Genomic DNA, 24,798 nt, shown 5'->3' with positions numbered 1-24,798 from the left:
CCCCTTCGGGTTTGTGGTGGATGAAATACTGATGGCCTCAGTGTAGCTTGGTCTCAACCCCCTCAAGCATGGCCAGTGTGCAGGTCAGGATGGCCACATGAGGAAATTACACAGGCCAGATGAGAGATGAATTTCATGTTAGACTACCTGTGTGTCTTCTTGTCACCCTCTGCACCTGACCCATCACAACCCCCAAAGGAACAGGAGGCTCTTCTGAATACACAGAAAGAAACTCCTCATTTCCTTCCAGTGCTATCAGGAGTCATGTTCTGCTTTGCTCCTTATACTACATCACTAAATGGTTTGTGTCACACATTGGTTTCATTTGTTTTTTTTTTTTTTTCCCGTTTTCTCTTTTTTTTTCTTCCTTTTTTTTTTTTTTTTTTTCCCTTTCATTCTCTGTCCCCTCTTGCCCTGCTGTTCTGGTTCAAGAAAATAAAGAACGGATGGCAGCCACTGCACTGCGCTCACCACCCTGTGCTCTTCCTTCGCTGCAGCCCAGGTCCGTGCCTTTTCCCCCCGTAGCGATGTCCCGGCCTGCTGGTGTGGGGCTCTGCGGGACGAGGAGCGTGGGAAGAAAAGAGCTGCTCCTCAGAACATGCCTGCGCAGCCCTAATACCTTCCTGCAGACACAACCAGTCCCCAAGCATAAAGGAGTTGTCCCTCCATGGACAACGGGAGGGCAAAATCATGTCGTGAGCAGCAATGGTTGCGCTCAGCATCTTAGACCCACAGGGATCATCGAGTCCCACTCCTGGCTCCACGCAGGGCCACCCCAAAACCAACCCCTACGTCTGAAAGCCGAGGCCCGCGTCCCACTGCGGGACGCGCCGTCCCGATGTTCTCCCCGCCCCGTGCCGACGCGGGAGGCGTGCCGTGCCGTGCCGTGCCGAGCGGAGCCGTGCCGAGCGGAGCCGAGCCGTGCCGAGCCGTGCCGAGCGGAGCCGTGCCGAGCGGAGCCGAGCCGTGCCGTGCTGTGCCGTGCCGAGCCGTGCCGAGCGGAGCCGTGCCGAGCCGTGCCGAGCCGGGCCGGGCCGGGCCGGGCCGGGCGCAGCACGGTGCGGGTGGACGTGCCGGGATGGGTGGCGGGCGCCGGGCGCTGCTCTGGGCGCTGCTCTGGGCGCTGCGCTGCGGGGCCGGTGAGTCCGGGGTGCCGAGGGCAGGGGGGACCGTGCGCGGTGGAGGGGCTGCGGGGCAGCGGCTGCACCCCCCCGGCGCTGGGGATGGGGACGGGGGGCTTCGGGCGGCCCGGTGGGGGTGTCGCTGCGAGCACAGCACTGTCAGACCCTCTGCGGGGGGGCAGCGAGCACCTGGCTCTTTCTGGGGGATGCATGTGGAGAGAGAACCGGGTTTGCCCCCCGGTGTGCTGGGCCCTGGCTAGCAGTGGGTGCTGCGGTACCTCGGTGGGGCTGGGGTCTGTCCCGGTGGCTGTGGGCTGGTTGCGGGGTGATGCTGCCAAAAATCACTCTGAAGCATCGTGGTTCGTGGCACCTGCACGGTCTTTGCAGTGCTTTGCTGCTGCTCGTGCTTGGTTACTTGGAAAAAGCAGGGCAAACAACCAGAGGTAATCTGGGGTCTTAAAAGCAAAGCAGCCGTCAGCAGGGCTGCCCCACACTTTGCTGCAGCTGGAGCTGTTGGGGGTCTGTAGCCCACCCTGAGGGTTGCTGGATGGTCGTGGATCGATGTGAAGATGTGGTTCCTGGCAGGAGCAGCAGTAATGCCAGAGTGTGCTTTGGGCAGGGGAGAGTTAACAGTCTTGGCTGGAGCTGCAAGCGTCTGCAGTGCAGTGAACTCACTGCTGGTTTTGGATTTAAGCAGAAATCCTGGGCCGTATGAATGAATACAGAAGGTGTGTGAGCCCCAGAATCTCTTTGGCAGTCAGGTGTGTCCCCAGGGGAAATTCACTCCTGACAGCCTCAATGGGTGGGTTGGAGGTAGGAGACCCTGCGGGCAGACACTCTTCACCCCTCCTCGGGTCAGGCTCCCACACTGTCTGAATGTGACAATTCACTTCAACAAGTGCCTGAGCAGAAAGCTGTTGTCATCAGGTGAACTATTTCCAGTAATGGGAAATCCAGGGCTACAGATGTACAATGTTTTTTGGCAGACCTGTGGGTTTTCTAATACGTTCCGTACTGGGACCACAGAAGGGCAACTTATTGATTCACTCGTGGGGTGTGAGACTCCCTGTTTATTGTTTTCTTCTGTAATAAAGTATCTTGCATCTAATAACAGACAGACTTTCTTGTTAAAACGCCCTTCTCCTGGCTAGTAACAGAGAAGGCACGTGGGACCTGCTGGCTGGATGCTGAACATCATTATTCCCCTGACACCTGCTTGGTCATCAGGCTTGGTCATCAGGCTTGGTTATTCTGGTGCTAGGGTTTGGGCTGCGCAGTGTACTGTGGTGTTGCTGGCACTTAGTTTTGCTTCCAATCCAGGTATGTCAAGCGAGCAGCATTGTGCTTGCAAGTGGATTTTTTTCCATGCCAGCTTTTCCCTCGGGCCATGCTGTGGTAAGTGATGGAGTTGCTCCAGCATGGTGGGCACCCACGCATGCCCGCCTCCAGCTCCTGGACTCTGGCTTTTAGGGCCAGCCTGAGCAAATCGCTCTGGACGCGGGTGAGAAGTGCCCTGTCAGGCAGGGCAAATCCCTTGGAGGACACTGCAAAGATATCCACACCCCAAACAGCTGGGGATGGGGGGGTGCTCAAAAGGGAGCCCTTGGTTTGATGAATTCCTGTTGCCAGCATGAGTCAAAGTGGAAAGTATTTAATTCGTGGGCCAGCAAATACCTCTTTCCACTTAATCAGTACCGAAATTGAGGCTAAGATCCCCTCTGCTTTTTGAAGTTTGTCCTTAACGTGAAGCTGTGTGGGGAGAGCTGGTGAAGGGAGCTGGTGAGCTGTGTGGGGAGAGCTGGCCAGAAACTGGCCCCAGGGAGCACAGAAAAGCCCTGAGACGCAGCGCGAATGCTGCCAGTTCAATTCGGCGCCTGCTTTCCCTTCATTCAGCAATCTGAAATTCTGCTCGCTTGGATCATGTCAGGAAGCAAATGCCTCTGGCCTGGCTAACCTCTGCCAGGAGACAGGGAGGGTTTTGTGGGTCGCTTGCTTGTTTGTTTGCTCTTGGAAAATGTTTGCGGGGCTATCTGGCCCTCGCAAAGCCAGTCACCTGGATGCTGTGAGTAAATCGCGGTAGGCTGCGTTTAGCTGCAGTCACATGGACTTTGTTTGTGTTGCGATGGTGGAGATTAGGAAGCAAGTTTGGAAAGCTTAGGGTCTTTTTTTTTTTTTTTTTCCTGAAAGGGAAACCCATTGTTTTGTGTGTTAACCAGGGAGAGGCTTTCTCTTTCCCTTTACAACCAGGCAAACTTTAAAACTCTTCTCAAGTTTCTAGCTAGAAGTACTATTTCTTGAGGGTTAAAAATAGTGAGCAATTTAGCGAAGGAATATATCCAGCCCCAAAATTAGGTTGTGTTTCTTGGCTCTGAGTAAAGTACACTGGGCTCATGCTCCGTTACTCACGATAGTAATGACGTATCTTTAAAAACCTGGAGTTGTCTGATGTTTCAGGACTGAGACCTGCCTCAAAACAAACTCAGCTGAACTCAGGTTAAATAAAAAGATCATACTTTCTACCTGCAATGTTGTTTTTTAAATTGTGAGGGGTTTTTTTTTGAAGAGGCAAATTAATTGAGATAGAATTCCTGTCTGGCACAATGCCCTTCCTTGCTAAAAGCAGCAGTCCGCTTGGGATTTCTGAATGCCTGCAAAATCCCCAAGAAAATCAGAAGGAGTGTTGTAAAAGCACCTGCTTGTGGTATATTCTCTAGATCTTCTCTGTTGAAAATATATATTTTTGTTTTGGGGGAATTGCTTTACATGGGGCTGCTCTTGGTTGTGGCTGGTGTGGGTTGTGTGAGGAGGGAGGAGGAGAACGCAGTTCAAGGACTTTGTGTGTTAAGTGATTTGTAGGTGGGGAGGAGAAGCCCACAGAAAGATCTGGTAAATAGCCTTCTCTTGGGAAAAATGTCTGGAAGACGGTAGTCTGCAGGAGAACAACGCTAAACAGCAGCCAGCTCCTACACACCATCTGAAGGCATGTCGTTGTTGGCCTGCAGTTATTTTCCGTACCAAAGCAGCTCAGCGAGGCCAGTTCTCAGCAGTGGCATTCGTGACTGACTCACAGAAGCCTCCCTGGTCCGGGGCAGCTATGGATGCACAGGGTGGTCGCAGCAAGATTGCCCAGAGCACCGCGTTTGCCCCGCGTGTCACCCGGTCCGCCAGGCTCTGTCCCCCTGCGGCCGAGCTCACCCTGTGCTGGGAAGGGAACAGAGAGCCTAAAATCAAACAAATCTCCTGTGGGGACTCTTTCCCAGCTGGAAATGCCTGAGATGAGGCCCCTGAAGGGGTTTTTTTGAATCTGAGTTCCAGATTCCTCCTGCCCATGGTTCCTTTTATGTTCCAGTCCTGAGGGTGCAATTCAGCACAAACGGCTCCTGCCTCTCCCCTGCTAAAAGAGAAGGAGCCCAGCACTTCCTTTAGCTTGGGTCTCTCTGGTTTGGTTAAAGGTGTTTTTGGAGGTGCTGCTTGTATGTGTTCAGTCTTGGAACAGCCCCCAGCTCCATTTCCTCCCTGGAGCTTCTAGAAGAGCTCTCTTGGAGATGGTGAATGTTTGGAGCATTTGTAAATGAACTACCTTTAATTATTAATGAAAGCAGGGACTCCCTGCAGGGTTTTGGATGTGGGGGGCATTTTTAGGAGGGTTACTGGCTGGTGGTAACAAAACTGAGGTCTCTTGTAGATGATGCTGGTGGAAAGGGAGGCCAAAGGCCGTATCCGTCACTCTCGGCGGCAGCCCCGTTGGCAGAGTCCCACCGCCCCAAGCGAAGCCTCGCCGTTAGTCACCGGCCTCACCAGGGCACAAAGCAGGCCTGGGAGGAGCCTTCAGCCAGCTCCCTGGGACAGATTAAATTTAACCCCACGGTGGGACACATCGTGATTAATGAGCACAAGGATGTCACATTTAATTGCTCCATCAAAGTACCTCAGTCGCTGCTCCGGCCAGATGCCCCTGGCATTTCCTTGTGGAAGGATGGGAGGGAACTGTACATACTGGACCGCATTGCCACCAGCCACTTCGAGATCTCCGACGAGGATGAGGTGGCCATGACCTCCACCTTCAGGTAACCGGAGCCATCCTCCCGCAGATGGGGAGGAGGGATGTCAGCGTGGCTCTTGAGAAGAGGTAGGGTGCCCCACAGCTATCAGGGGCTTGGGACTGGAACTGGGAATGGGTGGCGGTGTTTGGGTGTGGGAGGGCTAAAGTTTGCTGTCACTGAGTACCCAGGGCAGACTGTGACACCTTGCTGGGAGAGGTCTGCCCATCCTGCCCATGAAAACCCATCTGTATTAAAGGCCGTGCCAACAGAGCAGCCAGCAGCAGAGTTAATCTTCATTCTGGCTTTCCTTAGCCCCCAAAGCCAGGCTTTGCAAACCCAGCATGTGTTAAGTGTGTGCTGTGGGGTAGTTGGTACTGATTTAATCCCCCTCTGTCTTCTGTGGGGTAGTTGGTATTGATTTAAACCCACATCTAGCCCCTCTGTGTCCTCAGTGGAAGCGGTGTGCAAGGCAGGTCTGCCCGTCAGAGCCCTCAGAACCTCTCCCTTGTCTCTTGTAGCATCCGTGCTGCTCAGCGCTCAGATAATGGCTCCTACGTCTGCAAGCTCAACATCTCTGGCATGGAGATTGTGTCAGACCCCATCTTGGTGCAGCTGGAAGGTGAGCTGGAGGCAGATGGGCCAGAAGTGCTGGAGGTGTGAGAGCCCTGAGCCCTGGCTGAGAGGCAGCTCCTGGGAGCTGAGAGCTGCCATCTGCCCACCAGAAATGGGGAGTCCTGGATGGGAAGGGGCAGCCCCAGGTGGGACAGTGTGGGGTTGTTGTTGGAGCTGTGCTGCTGAGCTTGCTGAATTTCTTGTGTTTCTGCTTGTGTCTGTGCAGGGCTCCCTCACTTCATTCGGCAGCCTGAGAAGCTGAATGTCACCAAGAACAGTCCCTTCAACCTCACATGCCAAGCTGTGGGCCCACCAGAGCCTGTGGAGATCTACTGGTTCCGCAACAATGTTCAGGTCAACGAGAAGCCCCACATCTCCCCATCAGTCCTGATGGTGCCAGGTGAGCCCAGCAGCATCCTTGCCATGGCAAGCTGGGATGCCTGTGTGTGGCTGCGAGGGAGGGAAGGGCAGAAGCATGTCTCGTGCAGTCTTACAGCCCATCACCTTGGCCTCACAGCTCCTGGTAGGCAGGGGAGGTGTTCCCATGCACTGCCACCCTGCCTTGTTTTTGTTTGGCACTGCACGTTGCTGATGCTGGGCTGGAAGGCTGCAATCATGTGTCACCGAGCACTGAGTCAGTGCTGTGGGGCTGTGATGGCACACGAGGGGACCTGTTCCAGGGGGAGCAGATGCACAATTTGTCAGTCAGAGTAGTGGCAGGGAAGCGTGTGGTAAAAAGTATGTGTAGTGACCTCAGAGAGCATTTCTGTGGGTGCTGGGTAGCTTTGCTGCCCGCACAGCTTGGCTCTTAGGCATCTCTTTGGGGACCTACATCCTTGAATTTCATTTAGAGCCCTGCAGTTCATAAGGAGCATGCTCTCATGCCACCCCTTCTGGCTGCTGCCGGAGACTTTTTTCCTGGGAAGAGGCAGGGCACTCAAATTCTCTTTCCAAAGCAAGAAGCAGATTTTTCTTGTAGCCTGTGGCCACATCAACCAGCACACTGCTGCTTGCACAGGCTGTTTTACTGGTCATCCCCTTTTAATGTCTCTGGAAGACCTGAAGTTTGCCCCTGCATCACATCTCCCTGCCAACCTGGTGGAGCATAGGGAGAAAAGTCCTCCATGTAACATAAAACCCAGAGTGGTTTTGCTGCAGAGGCAAAAGAGAGGAAGGGCTTCTTCTTGATTTGCTCACATGCAGGAGGCCACTAGACTGTAAATGACTTGTCTTGGCATCCAAACACATGCTTTAAAAGGCAGTGAAAGCTGGAAGAAGTGACTCATTCCTGTTGGATGTTCTTGCATCCGGTTGGCACATGCTGGATTGGGTTATTTGGACAATTCCCTCCATGTCCAGAAGCCCTCACACAGAAGGGGACTGCTTCAGGTGTGAGTAGATGCTTGACAAGTCCAGGACACTGCAGCGAGCCCCTCATGCTGCAGTGGTGGAAAGGCATTTCACTAAATTCCTCCCTGGTAAGGATGGTTTTAAAATATCGATTACCAGGCTTTTGGTACAGGATTGTGTCCTGGCGCTACTAGATTTGGTGTCCAAAGCTCCTTGATTACTCTGCGGGCCTGGGTTAGTTGGGTTTATTTGAGTTGTACAACTACAGAAGTTTGTTTTCCTTCCACTGGAGAGGAGAAGGCTGTAAAAGCAAGGCTTGGACATTACCCAGACATCAGCAGGACATGTTAATACAGTGGAACTGGCTGGTACACCGTTCCCTGACCCCATTTCCATCCAGGGACAGCCACACTCTCCCCTCTTTGCAGCTGACCTCCCAACAAACTGCTGTACACTCAGGTGAATGAACTGCCGAGGCAGATAACTCTACTGTGCACTTTAAAGTAGATCTCTGCAGGCTGCCAAGCTGAATTAAAACTGCTGGGAATGCTGTGCACAACTTGAACCTCTCTTTGGGAAGGCAGCAGGTGATGTTCTCCCTGGCACATGTGCCACCACCTGCCCGCAATGGACAGCCCTTTGCCTGCAGTAACATCCTTTGCATGAGACAAAAATCCAGAGCCACTGTTGCTTGCTGGGGCCATCTCTCACAGGCTGTGCTAACAGCCCAGGGGAAACCAGCAGCAGTCTGCATTTGGGTATTTCCAGTGGCCCCCAAAAGCGGTCTTTTTCCACTACCAGCTGGGAGATTTGAGCAATCTTTGAAAAGCAATAGGTCATCTGATTCAAACTGTGGTGGTGGGCTCTTCTGCTTTCTGCCTTTCCCTTTTTGAACACAAAGCAAGTGCTTACTCAGGAGGTTGTGCAACGGTGCCGTCAAAACGTACAGTCCTGTCCTGTGTGCGCAGCTTGCACTGACTGCATGCACACGCTTGCGGTGAGGAAGGTGGGTAAGCTGCACCAGTGCAGGTCATCCATGGCCAGCCAGCTGCCAGCGCAGAAGGGCCATGTTAGGGAGCGTTGAGAAAGAGAGATGGGAAAGAAGAGGTCTTTTGTGGTGCGGGAAAAAAAAAAAAAAAAAGCAAGCAACAGTAAGACAGAGGAAGCCGCAATGGTCTTCTGTGAGCAGCAGGTGGAGAATTGGTGTGATTTGGGCATTTTGTGAAGGTGCAGTCAACAGGTTCTCGTTTTTTCCCCTGCAGGTCTCAATGAAACGGCACTGTTCAGTTGTGAGGCTCACAACAGTAAAGGGCTGACTGCTTCGAACCCAGGGCAGGTCAATGTGAAAGGTAAGTGGGAACATGGCTCTAGCTTTACCTGTTGAGTACAGATCTCTACAAGCAGGAGCTGTCCTGATCTCCACCCTTCCTAGCAGTCATTCTACAGAAACTGAAGGTGGTATTGTTAGGTTTCCCATATTTATTTTTCCCTCTTTGAAAACTATATTTAAAATCAAGCAGGATGCACGTAGTAGCACGGTCATCCAGTGCTGCTTCGTCATTTGGACTAAGCCTAGTCCCAGTATCGCAGCCATGGGAGGAAGCACCAAAAAGCACATTTGAAAGCAGAACTGTCAAACCCAGGGTAGGTTTCGGAAGGGCTGTATCGCTCTTTTCCTTCCTTCACAACCAGGGCGGTGCTCACAATTTTCCATAGGAAATGATGGAAATTCTCGACATTCTTGATGGGACCCACTCCAGCAGTGCAGGGAAGGTGTTCCCCAAAATATGTCATTGCCTCTAAGCAACCCAGGGTGCTCTTTCAGCACACAAATATAGAATATGGTCAAAACAGTCCTGCAAATGACTTCTGCTTCCCTGCCCAGTGGTCTAAAATATCCATGGTACACTGGTTCAGGATATGGCTGCAGCTGTAGGGGTGCCCAGGGCAGTTCCTGGATTTCTTGCACAGTTGAACTGAGCCCCAGGAGCTGCCTGGGGAAGCCTGACGCGCCATGTCTGTGCAAGGGCATGAACCTACAGGGCTTGTACCAGGTGTGCGGGTTGTCGTGCTTTCGCACAAGCCTTCCTCAGGCCGTGTGCCCTCCAATGCTTGCCTAACACCCCCCCCGCACTGTATGCCCCTACTAACCAGGGTAGGCTGAACATCCTGTAGTTCTCCAGCTCAAGGGTGGGCAGGTTTAAGAGCTGACTGGACTCGGCTTTTCCTTGCAGGAATGCCATCTGCACCCACCAGCGTTCATGTCCTAAATAGAATGGCCCACGGTATCGTGATCTCCTGGGTGCCGGGCTTCGATGCATTCTCTGCCTTGAGCAGCTGCAGTGTCCAGGTAAGTGTGTGGCCCTTGCCTCCGCAACCGTCCTCATGCAGATGCCCAAAGGCAGTTGGAAATCAGTGTTGTTTGGCATGAACCACACAGATTTGACCAGGGCATCAGTTTGGGCAAATTGAGCAGGACTTTCACAGTGGGCTTGAAAGGGGAAGCTGTCATGTTGTCTCACCGGTGCCCTGCAGTCCGGGAAGCCAGGGAGTTTGTGGTTGCATGAAGTCAAGAAGTCAGAGCTGAGGAGCGAGCAGAGTCCCCAGGTGTTGGGATCTGGGGCAGCTGGAGCACTGCTGCGGGGGACAGGAGGCTTTACAGGAGCTGCTGCAGACCAGCTGCGGGCCTGGTGTGGGCTGCTCACAAAGTGCAGCTTTGCTCTGCCCGCTGCGGAAGAAGGGAGGAAGGTCGGTGAAAGGGGTCCTGCAGAGAAGCCGAAGGAGGAAGGTACCGTGCTGGGTGCCACCACCCAGACAGCTGTTTGGGTGGGCAAAGGGAACAGGATGCAAATACTGGTCCTCAAGTCGTGAGTCATTAGGGCAGAAGTTCATCTCACTTGAAATACATAGAAAAGATGATTGAAGAGGGAAACGGGAACCTCTAAATTGAGTTTTTATATCTCTCAGTCGAGACAGCCAGGTTGTCATGTCTCTTCACGGAGAGATGCCCAGAGCTGCTCTAAGTAGCTCTTTGGGAGAATTAGTGCATCTTGAATTGCTGCTAGCACATACTTGTCCCTGCTTTTACCTCCTGATCAATGCTTCCCCCACAGGTGGCCTTCATGCTGGGTCTCGGAGATGGAAGCTTCTCTCAGCTCTCCACTCCTGACACCTTGTGAGTCCTGGGAAGGAGCTGAGGGGCTGTCTGACTCCTGGACAAGTCAGAGAAAGCCATCTTCATAGCTGTCATGAAACCCTGCAAACAATTTCTGCCTGCTCCCTCTCTTTGATATTGCTGGGTTTCACGGTCCAAGCCCATTGCTTGCTTTCTTGTGGATGTGCTTTTTATAATGGCTACTCTGTACTCTGGTTCAGATAACATACAGTCTGCTCTGGGATGAGGAGTGGTCACTGCTAGGAGAGACCCTACAAAGAGTGAATTCAGCATATTGTGACAGCCAAAATTTTGGCATTTACAAACCCTCTGTATTCATTAACTTCCATGTCAGAGCAAACCCTAGGTTCTTACCTCGAAGGTCTTATCCCTTGCAGGACATAAAAAGTTGTGTGGTTTAAATATATCATGTGAACTCTTACTGGTAGGAAGAGAAAACGCCCTGAAGTCTGGGTGGCAGTGGTGACAGCGGAGCTCCAGCTCCAAGCTGGGCTGATGCCCTCCTGTAACCCGCAGATATCCTCCTGCAAGTCAGAGCTCTGCTAGCGCCCATGCCTGGGCGAAAGGCTCTGTGGTGGAAAGAGCTGGAGGACAGACTGTTTCCTCTCAGCCATCTCCCCCATTTCTGTGTGACATCTTCTCTGACCTCCCAGGAGAGAGAGGATGTTTGAAGGCAGGTAAAAGTGAAAGGAGTTACAGAGGGGAAAGGTACTTGAGCTAATATTAGCACCGTGTCTACTGCTGCGTTCCTAACGGAGCTCAGGAAGCGGGGTGGAGAGCCAAGGAATTTCCTATGACTTAATGTTCATGGTCTGTCATTAGGAAATAGCCTTTCAAATTGGAAAACAAGACATGATATCTGGCAAAAACACAGTTGTGACTAAGCCTTTTTGCTCCTGTCCCCTTTGATAATCCCCTAGGTTGAATGGTGTGGCCCGCTGACCATGTAACTCATTTTTGAGCATGCTGGTGCTTAAAATGGAAGCTGTTGGTATCACACCCGGCAAGTTCAAGTTAAGTTTGTAAGAAGCATGTTTTTTTAAAAATGCTTTAGTCTGGCAGATTCTCTCCAGAAGACAGGTATAGGATTGAGATAGTGGATCTGGGTTTGGTGCTCAGAAGAACAGCCGGTCTCAGGGGTGTTCTCAGCAGCTGCTTGCACGTTTGTCTGATGGCAGCTCACCTCCATCAAATCAATTTAGTGACAGCTTGGGGGCCTTCTGAGCTTTATGAAGCTGAAGCTGTTTCATTTTTGCTGGAAAATGCATCCACTGTCGATGCTAAGACCGTCTTGCACACACTGAGCTACCTGGTGTTGTTCCTCAAGCACAAAGGCAGGTCTCTTGCCACCCCCAAAGTACGCATGGAGACTTCTGGAAGGAGTGTATGACTTTCCATTCCTGGTTCATGCTGAAACACATCCTGCCTTGGGTTGTCTTCTGAGCTAGCCTCGCTCGTGTTGTTCCTGTTCTTTCCTCTTTTTGTCCACTGTCCCAGCCCAAGCTGCTGTCGTGGTGCTTGCTGTGTTCCCAGAACTTTGCTGATGCGTGTAGAAAGCAAAACAGAAGAGGCAGCGCTGAGCAAGCGGGTGGCTCTCACGCCTCATTGGAGCCGGAGCTTGGTGTCCCAGCCTCATGTCTGGGGTCGGATCAGCCCCGTTATGGTCTGCGGCACTGCCGGCTGCACTGCACGCAGGTCCTGGCACAAAACGAGACGCTTTCCAGAGAGCTGCATGGGCCCTGTGGGCAGCGGCAAGGTGCTCGTGCCAGCCCTTCAGGGAGTTTCTTCAGCCCTGATACGTTGTGAAAAACAGTTCCCCTTCATTTAAAAATCATGATTTGTTTTTAAAGCGTTGAGTTCATCCACTCTGTTACATGTAATGATGGAGTTTAATGAGGTCTGCAATTTAGTTCTTCTGGAGGGTTTCATGAGAGGGACGTCTGTGCTAATAAAGTGAGGTCCCCAAAGGGAGAGAGCCTTTAGAGCCTTCCTCAGCCACATATTGCATCTAGACCTTCATCCTTAATACCCTCGGCAGCCCGGTGCCTCATCAATTTGTCTAATGCTCCTCTGAGGCAGTTTATACTCTTGCCTCCCACAACATCTGATGACGATAAGTTCTGTGCTATAATGATGTGCTGCATGAAAAAGGACTTTCGTTTGTTTGAGATTTGCTGCCTGGTAATTTTACTGGGTGCTCCTTTTGCTTCCAGTCACAAGAAATAGCAAATCATCCCTTCCTCCCCTCTCTACAGCTTCACACATCTCTGCCATGGCCCTGCTGCAGCTCTTTCTTTCCCACATGCGTTTCAGACCTAGTCCTAGTCCTAGTCCTGGGTTCTGTGAATGGCCTGCTGTCAGCTTTCCACTCGGTGGAGATGAGACAGCATCCAAGAATGAGGCCTTGGTGTTGTTTTGATGGAAGAGAAAGAGAGAGAGAGAGAAGCAGGGCTCTAGATCCTGTTTACAGATGTAAAATCCCGCTGTGTGTCTCACCCTGCAGGTTGTTGCTGACTAATCCTTGTTTCTGGACTGATTTTTCAATTAAGGTCAAGGAAGCTGTTCCACGAAGCAATGTCTCACTTCTGCTCTTCAACACCTCGGTGCCTCCCCACGTGTATCACATCCAGCAGCTGTGGCCCATGGCAGACTATAACATTAGTGTTTCCTGCAAGAATGAAGTTGGCTGGTCGGCATTTAGCCCCTGGATAACTGCCAGTACCACGGAAGGAGGTAGGAAATGAGTTGCTAGCACTGAGAAGGGTTTCCCTGCCTAAGGCGTGCTGCTGTGCTTTGTGCAGGACCATCTGGAGGAGGTGCTGGTTCAGAGTGGATGGTTGCTTACGGGTTGTGGCATCCTGACTCTCTTGACTGGAGAAAGGAAGTTTACCCATGGATGATCAATCACCTGCTGGAAATACTAAAAGCTGTTGGAAATACTGCATGCTACCTAGTTCAGCTTATTTTCAGTCTGCCTACTGTGTCCCCGGGGGCTGCACACATCCACCTGGTCCTCTCACTTTCTTTCTCTTTGATTTCTGCAGCTCCTACAACCCCGCCACTGAACGTCACAGTGTCATTCAATGAATCCAGCTCACTCCTGGAGATCCGATGGGTGAAGCCACCCCTGGAGAGGATACATGGGGAACTGCAGGGCTATCGCATCTGGCACAGCTGGCAGGACTCCAAGGGGTTGGTAAGTCACCAGGGGAATAGGGAAGAAGATTTGAAGCACAGAAAAAATCCCAGCAGGCATCAAGCAAGGTTGTCTCATTTGTTCTTGGTGCTTCTGTATGTTCTTTCTGAGCCCATTTGTCTATTGTCTTGCACTTTCACCTGTGCTTCTTATATACAAGTGGTCTCTCTGGTGCATGCTAATGAGGTGTGTAACTCATGGTGATGTCCCATGTCTTTAATATTGGGAAGAAGCAGGTCTGCCTAAAGGAGATGGGGCTTGTCCACCTTGGCTCCTTGGTGACAGTCAGAATCTGCTTTGAAATAGAAGGGAGATGCTCCTGGTGACAAAAACCTTTGGTATGATCTTTGGAGTGCCAGTAGGGGAGTTGGCAGCATCTCTTGGTGCTTTTAGCAATGGAGTCAATCGTAAGGTGTTTGGGAGAATTTGCTCCCTGAATTTTGAGTCATTCCTTACTCAGATGGGATTTATTCCATGCATTAACTCTTCTGCAAACTCAGTGCAAGAAGGCACTGAGCTTTTTAGCTTGAGGAACATTTTGGGGCAGGGGGCCTGTCCATAAGTGTGTGAAGTTACTTGGCACAGCCTTGCTTGCCTTTCCCAGGCTTTGGGACATCTTAGCAGCAAAGGGTTTTGCTTCGCAGCAAATCTTTGGGCAAAGCAGCACTGGAGATGGGAGACAGCATCCCATCCAGGCTCTGCTTGTGGCTGGGGAGCCTTTGGATAATTGCATGGAAGTACCCAGCCATCGCCTCTGCACTGTGGTTTGGTCTCCCTCTGTCCCAGGCTGAAAGCACAGAGAGGCACTGAAGACCTAAAGCCTGTGTGGAAAGAGTGACTCACGCTCTTTTTTTGTAAGATGCTGCATTTTCTGTTCTCCTTTTATGTTTCTGAAAAAGAGCATGTATAGATCCAGACCGAATGAAGTCAGGGAAACAATATTATGGTCTTGTGACTGGCATGGAAAAAAAATGCTGACACATTTGTCGTCTCTCAAGCAGTAAGTAAAAAACAAGACTTGCCCTTTAAGCCCTGGGAGCCTTTTTTTTTTATATAGATAAAATTTCCAATTCAAATGCTTAGGCAGTGAAATTTCTGCTTAGGTCCCTGGTTAATCAGTGTTCTCATTCATGCTGGCTTTCAGGAGGCTTGAAAATCCCCTCTGCTGTGGAGTAAGTTCAGAAGGGAGGTAGCTCTGCAAGGGAGGTATTTTCTAGATGACCTTGGCTTTGCAGACCAAAGGGTGCAGTTGTGTTTGTTGCTGATTTGTTTCATCAGCTTATAGGTTTTCTGGAAGGCAAAAATGCCTGTACAAGCATCTGGAGGCAGACAGCCAAAAGCAGGGGCCAGCACTTGTTTTTATAAGGGCTGTTGCAGAATTAAGAGGCATGGGAATGGTGGTGGCCCCACATCCTCTCTCCAGAGCACCTCTGGGTTGGCTCCCGAGCTGCTGTGGTCTGTCTGCTGGAGCCAACGGACAAACAAACTGAAGTACAAGAGCAATGTGCTTGCTGTCAAATGGCAAAGTTCTTATTTTCCAGAAATAAATCCCCTGCATTTCCACCCTGGACAGGCTAGATACTAAATGCCAGATACTCCCTACTTCTTTTGTCCTCCTGTACGTTTTTGTACACAAGCGAAGCAATAATGCCTGCCCTTCTCAGGTCAGACTTCCCCCAGAATAATGATCATTAAAAAATCCTGGCACAATAAATGCAGTGGGATTCTGTATTTCTGTGTCAGCAGGGCCACCTGCAGGCCTCTTTTGCTCCACAACCAGTTTAAAAACGGTATTAAAAACTTCAAAAAGCTCTTATTTTATTCTTAAACCAGCAATTCTTGTTTGACCCACGCTTCCAGGAGCTGGGACGTGAAGAAATTCCTCAACTACCACAAGACTCATAAAAATCATTAAATTTGGCAGTTCTGTCCTGCCGGAATTGCTGTCTGCATTGAAAATGCACTCATGTTCTCCACAGTCTGTTTGATATCTGCTCGATGCTGTCCTCAAATGACACAGCAGAGCTGCCTGAGATATTAAGGGATCCCTGTGCCTTTTTGGGCTGGTGGCAGGGAAATGATCTTGTGTGGATTTCCACCGAAGGATGCTGTTAAAGCAAGTGGTTGGAAAAGAGGAGTGTGGGAGCGTGCATCAGTCCAGTCCTGGTCTGACCGTGCATGTTCCTCAGGGCAGCGCCTTCTGCGAGAGCCTGTGGAGCTCTGCCTAATGCTTGTGCACATTTCATATCCATTTCCGTGGCTTCTTTATGACTGAGAATAGGAATTGATTCCCTCTGGGCAGTTCTGATTTCCTCCTCCTTGCCCACCTCTGCTGCTGTTTTTGCCAGGCAACGTGAGGTTGGGCAGCAGCTCGGAGCCAGGCTCTGTGGCGCACAGCAGCCCGCCAGATGTTTTGCACATCACAGGGCAGTTGTTTGGCAGCTGGCGGTTCGCGAGGAGCAGAAACAGGCACTTTCTCAGCCGCTTGGCTGAGTCACAAGATTGGGAAACAACAGGGAATTTGCAGGGAAGGGGATCGCTTGGGTTTTTATCAAGGAAAAAAGCCTGTGTCACGAAACACACCAACTTCTGTGATGTTACCAGGCAAGGAAAGATGCTGTTAGAGCTGGAAATCCTATTAGCTTGGTGCAAACCCACAGTCAGAAAATACCTGCCCTAAGAGCTACTCTCTGCAGCAGGGTGCTTTAATGCCAAAGCCAAGAGCCAGCAGAGAGGTGCGTGTGAAGGAGTGGCGGCGTTGTGTCGCTGCCGCTGGCAAACACTGAAGCTCTGCCAGCGTGGAGGCTCTCGGCACTGACCAGCACAGAGCCCGCGCTGTCCCCTCCTGTGTCAGACCCCCCGTGCTGCATGACGGGCACGGGGAAGATGTTGTTCCTTGCACTGTAGGAATGCAGGTTGGCATTTAGAAGCAGGGAACTGAATTGACAACGTGTCGAAAGGAGAAGGCTCTGGGAGAGAGGTGTTTCAGACCCCAGAGCGTGCAATACCTTTCCTCCTCCCTTGCAAGATGGCTTTCGTGCCTTTTTCTGGCTTGATCTGCTGGTCCCGCTGCTGTTGACAAGCAAAGAGCAACAGAGGCACAAGGCTGAGGCGGGAAACACCGCACAGCTCCTTTCCAGATCTCATCCGGTCCTTTCAGGGCTATTATTCTCCATAAATAACTTGCTGTTTATGCTCCATTTCCTCTGGGCTTTTAGAAGCAAAGCAATGCAGGACTTTAACGAGGGGACAATTCTCAGTAAATCGCTGGGTTTCACTCCTGCCATGCCCAGCTGGTGGGGATGGGCTGCCGTCTGCCCCAGCCCAGGCTTGTCTTCTCTCTCCTCCAGCAGAACATCTCCTCTGAAGCCCAGCAGAACAGCAGCGTGGCCCTCCTGCCCGTGGTGGCCACCAACGCCACGTGCTCCGTGCGTGTGGCTGCCGTCACCAAGGGGGGAGTGGGGCCCTTCAGCAGCCCGGTGGAGGTCTTCATTCCTGACAGCGGTAAGGGAACGCCTGTCTCTGCATGTGTGGCCCGGGTGTGGGTAGAAGATGGCATGGGAGCCTTGGGCATGCTTTGGTAGCCAGGAGAGCCTTGCTCCCCGTGTGCCACTGCAGTCCTTGCACCCTCCTCTCCTGTGTAACCCCTGGGGTTTTACTGGGCCTTCGGAAATGACCTCTGCAGTCTGACTCCTTCGCCAGCTCTGTTAATGGGATGTTTCCTTAGGGTTAATAACCTCAGCTCCCTCGTCGACTCCAGCCTCTGGGAATGCAGACTCCTTTATCATAGCCCTGGGCTTCATCTGCGGGACAATTGCTGTCGGGCTGATCCTCTGCTTGTCCGTGGTCATTCAGAAAAGATGCATGGAGACCAAATACGGGTAAGCCGAAGGGAGAGCAGTGGTGGTGGTGCTCTGAGCTGGGCTGGTCACAGGCACACGGGGCAGGGCCTGGCAGGGGAGCTTTGCCAGCAGCCCCCACTGGATCCAGAAGGCTTCTGCTTCCAGCACTGGCGTTGTTCCCCCAAGTGGCATGTTTTATGCCAGGGTGAGGGACCAAGTGTATTTTTACTGCAGCAACAGTACTTCCCCTCCCTTCCTCAGTCCAGCAGTTCACCTTTCGCTCGCTATTCCTATTTTTAAAAGGAAGTGAACTTGTGCAGCCTAGTATAGGGGTTGGCCTTGGCATTTTGACACAGTGGTAAGAGAACAGAGTTGTATAATATCCTGTGTCCTGTGACCTGGAGAAACCCCTCCTGCCTCATCACACACTAAACTTATCTTGGTCCAAAGGCTAAATGCAACACCAGCGTCCCCGAGCAGAGAGCCTGCTGCTGGACTGCACTAAGTGACGTTTTTAGTAATGTGGACAAAGGACTGTTATCTACAACAATAAGCCAGTGCTACTCACCCACCCTTGTGACTTTCTAAGTGGCATTTAATTGCCCTGTCGTATTATTTGTGTTAAATAACTGTAGTGTTAGCAGCTTTTCTTACAATCGCTGTCATTTGGATGTCTGCTGCCAAACAGAAATATGATAAAATTAGCTCCTTTGGAAGAGCATCATTTCAGCAAGGGAGTTTGTTGAGCTGCTTAGGGAACCACATCTACTTTGGTCTCCCACAGCATCACCCTAATCCTAGTCTGGAAAATGGCTGTGTGTAAGAATCTTTTTTCTAACTGGTGTAACATTATGGGAACCTCTCTGTCCTTGCAGTGCTAGCTCCGTGGAGCCTTTTGTGTTCTCATTTCCCAGAGCTGAATCTCTGCATGGCCCTGCTCCAGAGAGGTTGCATGGCACCTCCCAACAACATGCCTACCATCATTTCAGGGCTGTGGTGTACAGCTCCCATGGTTTCTTTTTGGCTAAAGGGTCGTGGTGGCCACGTGCTAATGCAGAGCTGGAGCATCGACACGTATCACACAAGAGAAGGGATCGATTTAGGAAGCAGTGGGTCTGGGCACCGTACTCCTACCAGCCCAGACTGCTGTCTGACTAGGAAATGAGTATCCCATTTCCTCCCCCAAATACCTCTGTGACTCAGTCCTTTGTAGATCAGCCTTGTTTATCAAGTGGCTGTTTTGATCGGATGTTGTAGGCAATGGCACTGATCCAGTGAGAGGGAAATGAAAAAGATTAGAGCAAATGTACATTTCCTCCTTTGCTGCTGATATTATGGGTAGCTCTGTGGTCACCCATACCTGCAGCTGCAGTTCCTTGAACAGAGGAAAACCAGCTGAAGTGGCCTAGCACACTCTCTTTCTGTCCCGCCAGGAATGCCTTCAGCAGAAATGACTCAGAGCTGGTGGTGAGTTACACGGCGAAGAAGTCCTACTGTCGGAGAGCTGTTGAACTAACATGTGAGCATTCTCTTTATCCCTCTGCGAGGAGATGAGGGGCAGCAGCAGGGCAAGCCAGCAGTGAATGTGTGCATCCAGCTTGGGGCTTGATTATTTTGGTTTTTCATGTGTCTGCCAAGCTGGGCACTCTCACCTGGTGCTCTGTGAAACGTTGATGCTCTGTCTCTAGCTGGATGGCCCACGGGTATCGGGGGTAGCTCCTTTGGTACCAAGCTACAAAATCCTGGCCCTTGGCCATGTCCCTCTGTTTGTACCATGCAACACCGTGATGTTGTAAATGGTTAGCTCACGGCTGAGGTGTGTGCGGGAGATGACCTGAGCTCCTGTTCCTCTCTCTCACAGTGGGCAGCCTGGGTGTCAGCAACGAGCTCCAGCAGAAGCTGCAGGATGTCGTCATTGACAGAAATGCTCTCAGTCTGGGGAAGGTCCTGGGAGAAGGTGAGCAATGGTGCTGCTGGGGGCTGGGGATGGACACACACCCGGACTGATGAGGCAGGGGCTGCCGCTGCTGCTCATGCCATCGTCTGGCCCCAGGGGATGTGGAGGAGATGGTGGGTCAAGATGACCACGCGTCGGGCTGGGAATTTGGACCCCTCCATTCCTGTCCTTGTTCTGCCACTGATGAGAAGCAAGTCTTCCCCCTCTGCCTTTCGGGGACAAGGTCTCTATCTTAGAGCATTTCCGATTTTTGAGGAGATAGGGATGTCCCAACTGGTGGAGCTTCAGGATGTGGATAAAGTGCTTGCTTCTTTCTGACGGTGCAGGGGAGTTCGGGTCGGTGATGGAGGGACGTCTCAGCCAGCCCGAAGGCACCCCGCAGAAGGTGGCTGTCAAGACCATGAAGAGTAAGTTGCCCCAACCTTGCAGACCTTGGTGTTGTTCATCCGAGTGGGTGCTGGCGCTCTAACCACAGCTCCTGGTGCCAGATGGAGAGAGACTGAACTGGGGCAGGTGGTCTGTTGGGTGGAAGTTGGGCAGCAGAAGGGAAAGCATGGTGAGATGTGGGGAACAGGATGTGGGTTGTCTCAGACCCTTTTCCAAACAGTGACCAAGGCTGTGATCTCTGCTGATTTCCACCCAAAGCCTTGCTGGGAAGGGATGCTCATCTTACTTCCAAGTTTGCCTTGAAGAACTGGGAGGTGACAGTACTTGTCTCCATCCAGATAAGAGATCCCTGGCTTTTTGGGACCCCCAAACAAATCTAACCTTTCCTCATGCTCTCATGCTGCAGTCTCCGTCCACCCTGGGCCTGGTGCTACTGCACAGATGGCACAGGGCTGTTCCTTGCTTGCATGTGCTGAATAACCCAATGCTGGTGTGAGCCTCTGATGTGAGGTCTCCCCAGCCTGTCTCTGTCATACTGTCGGTCCCTTCGCCCTCACCCCTGCAGGCACTGTGCTGTGAAGAGATGTGGCAGCAGTGATTAAAGTGTTAAAGCCCTCAGGGTTTTACACTTCCTCTTTTTTCTCCGCTTCCCAGTGGATAACTTTTCCCAAAGAGAGATCGAAGAGTTCCTCAGTGAAGCAGCGTGCATGAAGGACTTTGACCATCCCAATGTCATCAAGCTGCTAGGTACGGGCTGCCACTGCCCGCCCTCCGGCTGGGCTGGAGAGCGGGACTGGGGAGCTAAGGTCCCACGTGTCTGCAGGACACTGTGGTGCCTTTGCCAGTGGGGCTGTGCAAACTGTCTGCGTTTTCCAGGTGTGTGCATCGAGCTGAGCTCCCTGCAGGTCCCCAAGCCCATGGTGATTCTCCCGTTCATGAAATATGGCGACCTGCACAGCTTCCTGCTTCGCTCCCGGCTGGAGATGGCCCCACAGGTAATGAGTGTAGGGAGCAGAGGGCTCTGTGCCTGCAGGAGCTAGGGATGACTTGGGAACAGGAGGCAAAACCTGCCTTAGCTTTTGGAGAACATCGAGAGGACTTGATTGTAGTCATGCTTCCTGCCTTGTCAGGTGTGGTGGTGGGATATGGCTCCACAAAAGCCTGTGGGATTTTTGCCTTCCCTCTCCAGGCTGAACAAGCCCAACTATCCCAGCTTCTCCTTGTCCACCATCTTATCCAGCCCCACCTTAGATGTCTCCTCAGGACTTGCTCCAACACATCAGTATCTTTCTCATACTGAGGAGCCCCAACTGGGACACGGTATCCAGATGTGGCCTCACCAGTGCCAAATAAAGGGGAAGAGTATCTTCTCCTGACCTGCTGGCTGCACTCTGGCTAATGCAACTGGCTATGAGGTTGGCCTTCATCAGCGCAAAGGTTCATGGCTGAGTCGTGGTCAGCTTGCTCCACACCAGGACCCCAGGGTCCTTTTCTGCAGAGCTGCTTTCTAGTCAAAAATACATGACATTAAGGCAGCTAGTGGGATAGCAGGCTGCATTCAAGAGATGTGAAAGGAGGAAGCAGAGGTGTGAAGGGTAAACTACAGTGCTACAGCAAACCACAGAGATATGTGGTTTGCCAGGATGGGCTCTTATGGCCAGTGGAGTTATTTCAGGTCAGACCATACATGCTTCCCAAAGCACTCGGGCCATCTAACCCACATCCTCCCTTCCCAGTTCGTGCCCCTGCAGATGCTGCTGAAGTTCATGGTGGATATCGCCCTGGGGATGGAGTACCTGAGCAGTCGGCAGTTTCTCCACAGGGATTTGGCAGCTCGGAACTGCATGTGAGTTTGCTTTCTTCTGTTTTGGCCTGGCAGGGTGAATATCAGTGGAAGCCCTGTGGCTCTGTAGCACTACGAATGAGCATGCAGCTTGGGTTTCCTTAAGTAAAACCTCCCTCAGTTTTGAGAGGCACAGGCAAGGAGATCAATCTCAGGTTTCTAGTTCAGAATTTGGTGCATCAAACTTTTCTTTCTTGTCTTTTTTTGAGCTGTAGAAGTGAGAGGCAGTCACATACAATGTGTTTCAAGGGCCAGCCTGCAGGAGACATGTGCATCAGTTTTTGTGTGTCTGTCAGTAATGCGAACTGTACCTCTCCAGGCCTTTCTGACCCTGTTTCCACCTGGCAGGCTACGGGACGACATGACAGTGTGCGTGGCAGACTTTGGCTTGTCCAAGAAGATTTACAGTGGCGATTACTACCGTCAGGGCCGAATAGCAAAAATGCCAGTGAAGTGGATTGCAATAGAGTCTCTGGCAGACCGCGTCTACACCACCAAGAGTGACGTGGTAGGTACACACGGCTGGGCGGCCAGAAAGTAGGAGTCAAGAGCTGGAGGCTGATCCGTGGGTTGAGTCTTCCATGCTTGTGGCACTTTGTTGTGGTTGTTCTTGTACCTTGCAAGTGCAAAAGCCAGGGGAGCGTGAGGCTGTCAGTAACAAGCTGTGCTGACCTTTCATTGCCTGCCCAGCATCCTGGAATAAGTTTATTGAGTGGGCCACTCGCCTGTTCTATGGCATTGCTTATTATTTCCAATTTTGGGGAAGGCAGGACTGGAGATACAACCATTAGCATTGTGCGAGAGTCCAGTGGATGCTAGGAAGTGACCTTTCCCCATGAAAAGACTCATTCATTCCTCCTGGAAATGTCCTTTTAGCATGCTTTCCCTTCGTTCTCACAGTGGGCATTTGGCGTTACCATGTGGGAGATAGCGACCCGAGGGATGACTCCGTACCCAGGAGTCCAGAACCACGAGATCTATGAGTATCTCTTCCACGGACAGCGGCTGAAAAAGCCCGAGGACTGCTTAGATGAGCTGTGAGTACTACGCTGCTGTGTCAGGGCTGCAGCATGGCCTGTTTGCCCTGTCTAGCTCCAAACTACCTGTGCACTGCTCATCCTTGGCTGATTTTGTTTCTGTGGGGTGTTGCTCCTTGTTCTCTGTGGTTCTCAGTTGCTGACGTCCTTTCTTTAAAGGCATAACAATTACTTGTGCATTTGTGGCTCAGCCCTGAATTTGGCTGAGAGCCCACAAAGCCGTATCTGACAGCGCAACTGGAGACTGCTCTGTCTGCCTGTGTTCCCACCTGCAGAAGACCTGCTTTTTGTTGCCAGGAATCACCTCCCAGCTCACCCCCTTGATTCTCTGACAGTCCCCAGAAACACAAGTTATTAAAGACTGAATTTTAAGTTGAAATGATGTGGATTTAACCTTTCCTTCCTTGTGGGATTGATAGTCAGGGAATGTGCAAGAACACACACACAGGTTTCCTCTTAGAAGACAGCTGGCCAGGATAATGGTGTGGGTCAAATTTTAAATGAAAGTATGACATAAACAAAAAGCTCAGAACCTTTGATATTTTCCTAATCTCCTGACTTTTGACGTGTCTAATAAGAGCCAGGTCCCAGAGGAGAGCAGAGTATGACCCAGGAATGGAAAACCATCTTAACTCCAGGGCAAATCCTAACAAATACCCCAAAAGAAGGCAATGGGTTCGTGGGCGTCACACAGAAGGCTGATGAGCTGGGCTGTTTGCATGGGGTGGGTGGGAAGTGCCAGAGGTCACCTCGCCAGCTCCTGCAGAGATGGCAGCAGTGCCCTCTGCAGTTTGTGGTGAAGGAAGGAATCAGACTTTTTATTGTTACTATTTTTTTTAAGATAGTATGTTTTGACTGGAAGGTCTTGCCTAGGGGATGCTGTTCTGTGCCCCACAAAATGCCCTGAAGTTGGGGGCCTTACAGTGCCTAAAATGTATGAATCTGGGGAGGGAAAACACGGCCGCTGGAAACCTCAAAACCTGTTATTCCTGAGCAGCGAGGTGAGGGTTTTTGTCTGAAGCTGCCCATGTGGCCTTTGGTCCCCAAGATTTTCAGCTGTAACATTTGAACTCCCCATGGCTAAGAGCTGCAAAAACAAAACTGTAAGCTAGCAAAGCTGCAAGGAGCTGCACAGCGAGCCCTAACCCCCCCCCCTTTGAGGCAGCAGCCGCAGGCCCGCAGCCCCATATGGAGTGCACTTGTCAGAGGCTCAAGCTGCATCCTGCTTGGTGCATTTTGTGCGTCCCATGGCCCACAACAAACCACGGTTCCCCATGGCACTGGGCTGATCACAGGGCTGTGCCTCCGTGTGTCAGGCAGTGAGAGAGACTTCAGCAGCTGGTAGCAGCTGTTTGGGCTGATACTGCCCTATGTCGGGCAGCTGCACGAAGTGGGGGAGCTGCTTTTGCTTTGTTTTAGTGCTAAGTGGCTCAGCACTTACTCAGTTTCCAGCTGTCGGGGAGAATTAGCCCACGTACATCCCATAGCCAAGTGGTTGCATCCTCTGCAATAGCTGCATCCCTCTCCCCATTTCCAGGTATGAAATCATGTCTGCATGCTGGAGAACCGACCCCGCTGACCGGCCGACGTTCTCGCAGCTGAAAGTCCACCTGGAGAAGCTGCTGGAAAGCCTGCCCGCCCTGCAGGGGCCCAGGGACGTCATCTACATCAACACCAGCCTGCCGGAGGACAGCCCGGACTCCACCCAGGATTCGGGGTTCCCCCAGGCGGACTCTGACTTGGACCCTGGGGACATTGCCGAGCCCTGCTGCTCCAAAGTGGAGGCAGCCCTGGTGGCCGTGGATGTCCACGACAGCGAACGATGGGGGTCGAGGTACGTCCTCGAGGGCGCCGGCGAGGAGCAGCTGGTCAGCCCTACGGAGGATGCATACGTCCCACTACTGCCGCACGGGGCGGCCCCCGAGGGCTCAGCGTGGACCCAGGCCAGCACCTTGCCAGCCGGCAGCTCCCTCGTGCCCGAGCCACGGTGTGCCGATAGCTCTGAGGACTCCGCAGTGCTGCTGTGAATGGGAAACCTGCACAAAGCAGAGCTCAGAAAGAAGGACAGAGAGATTATATTTTAATAAACAGTCTTATTTCTTCTTGCGTTATTTTCACGGGGGAGCCCGGCCCTTCTTGGGCTGAAGTCACAGGGGTTTGTTCTTATTTGGTAATTAAATGCCATAACTATTTTTTCTGTAGTAGTGAGAGGCTGCGCTAGCACCAAAAAGGTGA

General features: G+C 51.8%; 1 protein-coding gene across 3 annotated transcripts; it reads left to right on the top strand.

Moving 5' to 3' along the window:
• Positions 1 to 862: 862 nt before the first annotated feature.
• MERTK (MER proto-oncogene, tyrosine kinase) lies at positions 863 to 24,663 on the top strand. Of its 3 annotated transcripts, none has more exons than XM_083829669.1 (19): positions 863 to 1,139; positions 4,807 to 5,188; positions 5,683 to 5,783; positions 6,003 to 6,176; positions 8,389 to 8,475; positions 9,361 to 9,476; positions 12,851 to 13,034; positions 13,346 to 13,497; positions 16,851 to 17,001; positions 17,225 to 17,378; positions 18,773 to 18,858; positions 19,201 to 19,296; positions 19,623 to 19,703; positions 20,338 to 20,430; positions 20,560 to 20,678; positions 21,420 to 21,529; positions 21,875 to 22,034; positions 22,427 to 22,563; positions 24,101 to 24,663. In XM_083829669.1, the coding sequence occupies exons 1-19, from the start codon at positions 1,079 to 1,081 to the stop codon at positions 24,588 to 24,590; spliced, it is 2,934 nt and encodes a 977-aa protein (XP_083685795.1). In that variant the 5' UTR covers positions 863 to 1,078; the 3' UTR covers positions 24,591 to 24,663. The 3 variants fall into 3 exon arrangements, with proteins under 3 accessions (XP_083685795.1, XP_083685796.1, XP_083685797.1); XM_083829670.1 differs by having other exon boundaries at positions 983 to 1,139; positions 16,848 to 17,001; XM_083829671.1 differs by lacking the exon at positions 863 to 1,139 and having other exon boundaries at positions 5,018 to 5,250; positions 16,848 to 17,001.
• Positions 24,664 to 24,798: the final 135 nt, after the last annotated feature.

Source organism: Anser anser (genome assembly GCF_964211835.1).
Source record: "Anser anser genome assembly, chromosome: 3".
NCBI lineage: Eukaryota > Metazoa > Chordata > Aves > Anseriformes > Anatidae > Anser > Anser anser.
This window is presented reverse-complemented; position numbering and strand designations above follow the sequence as displayed.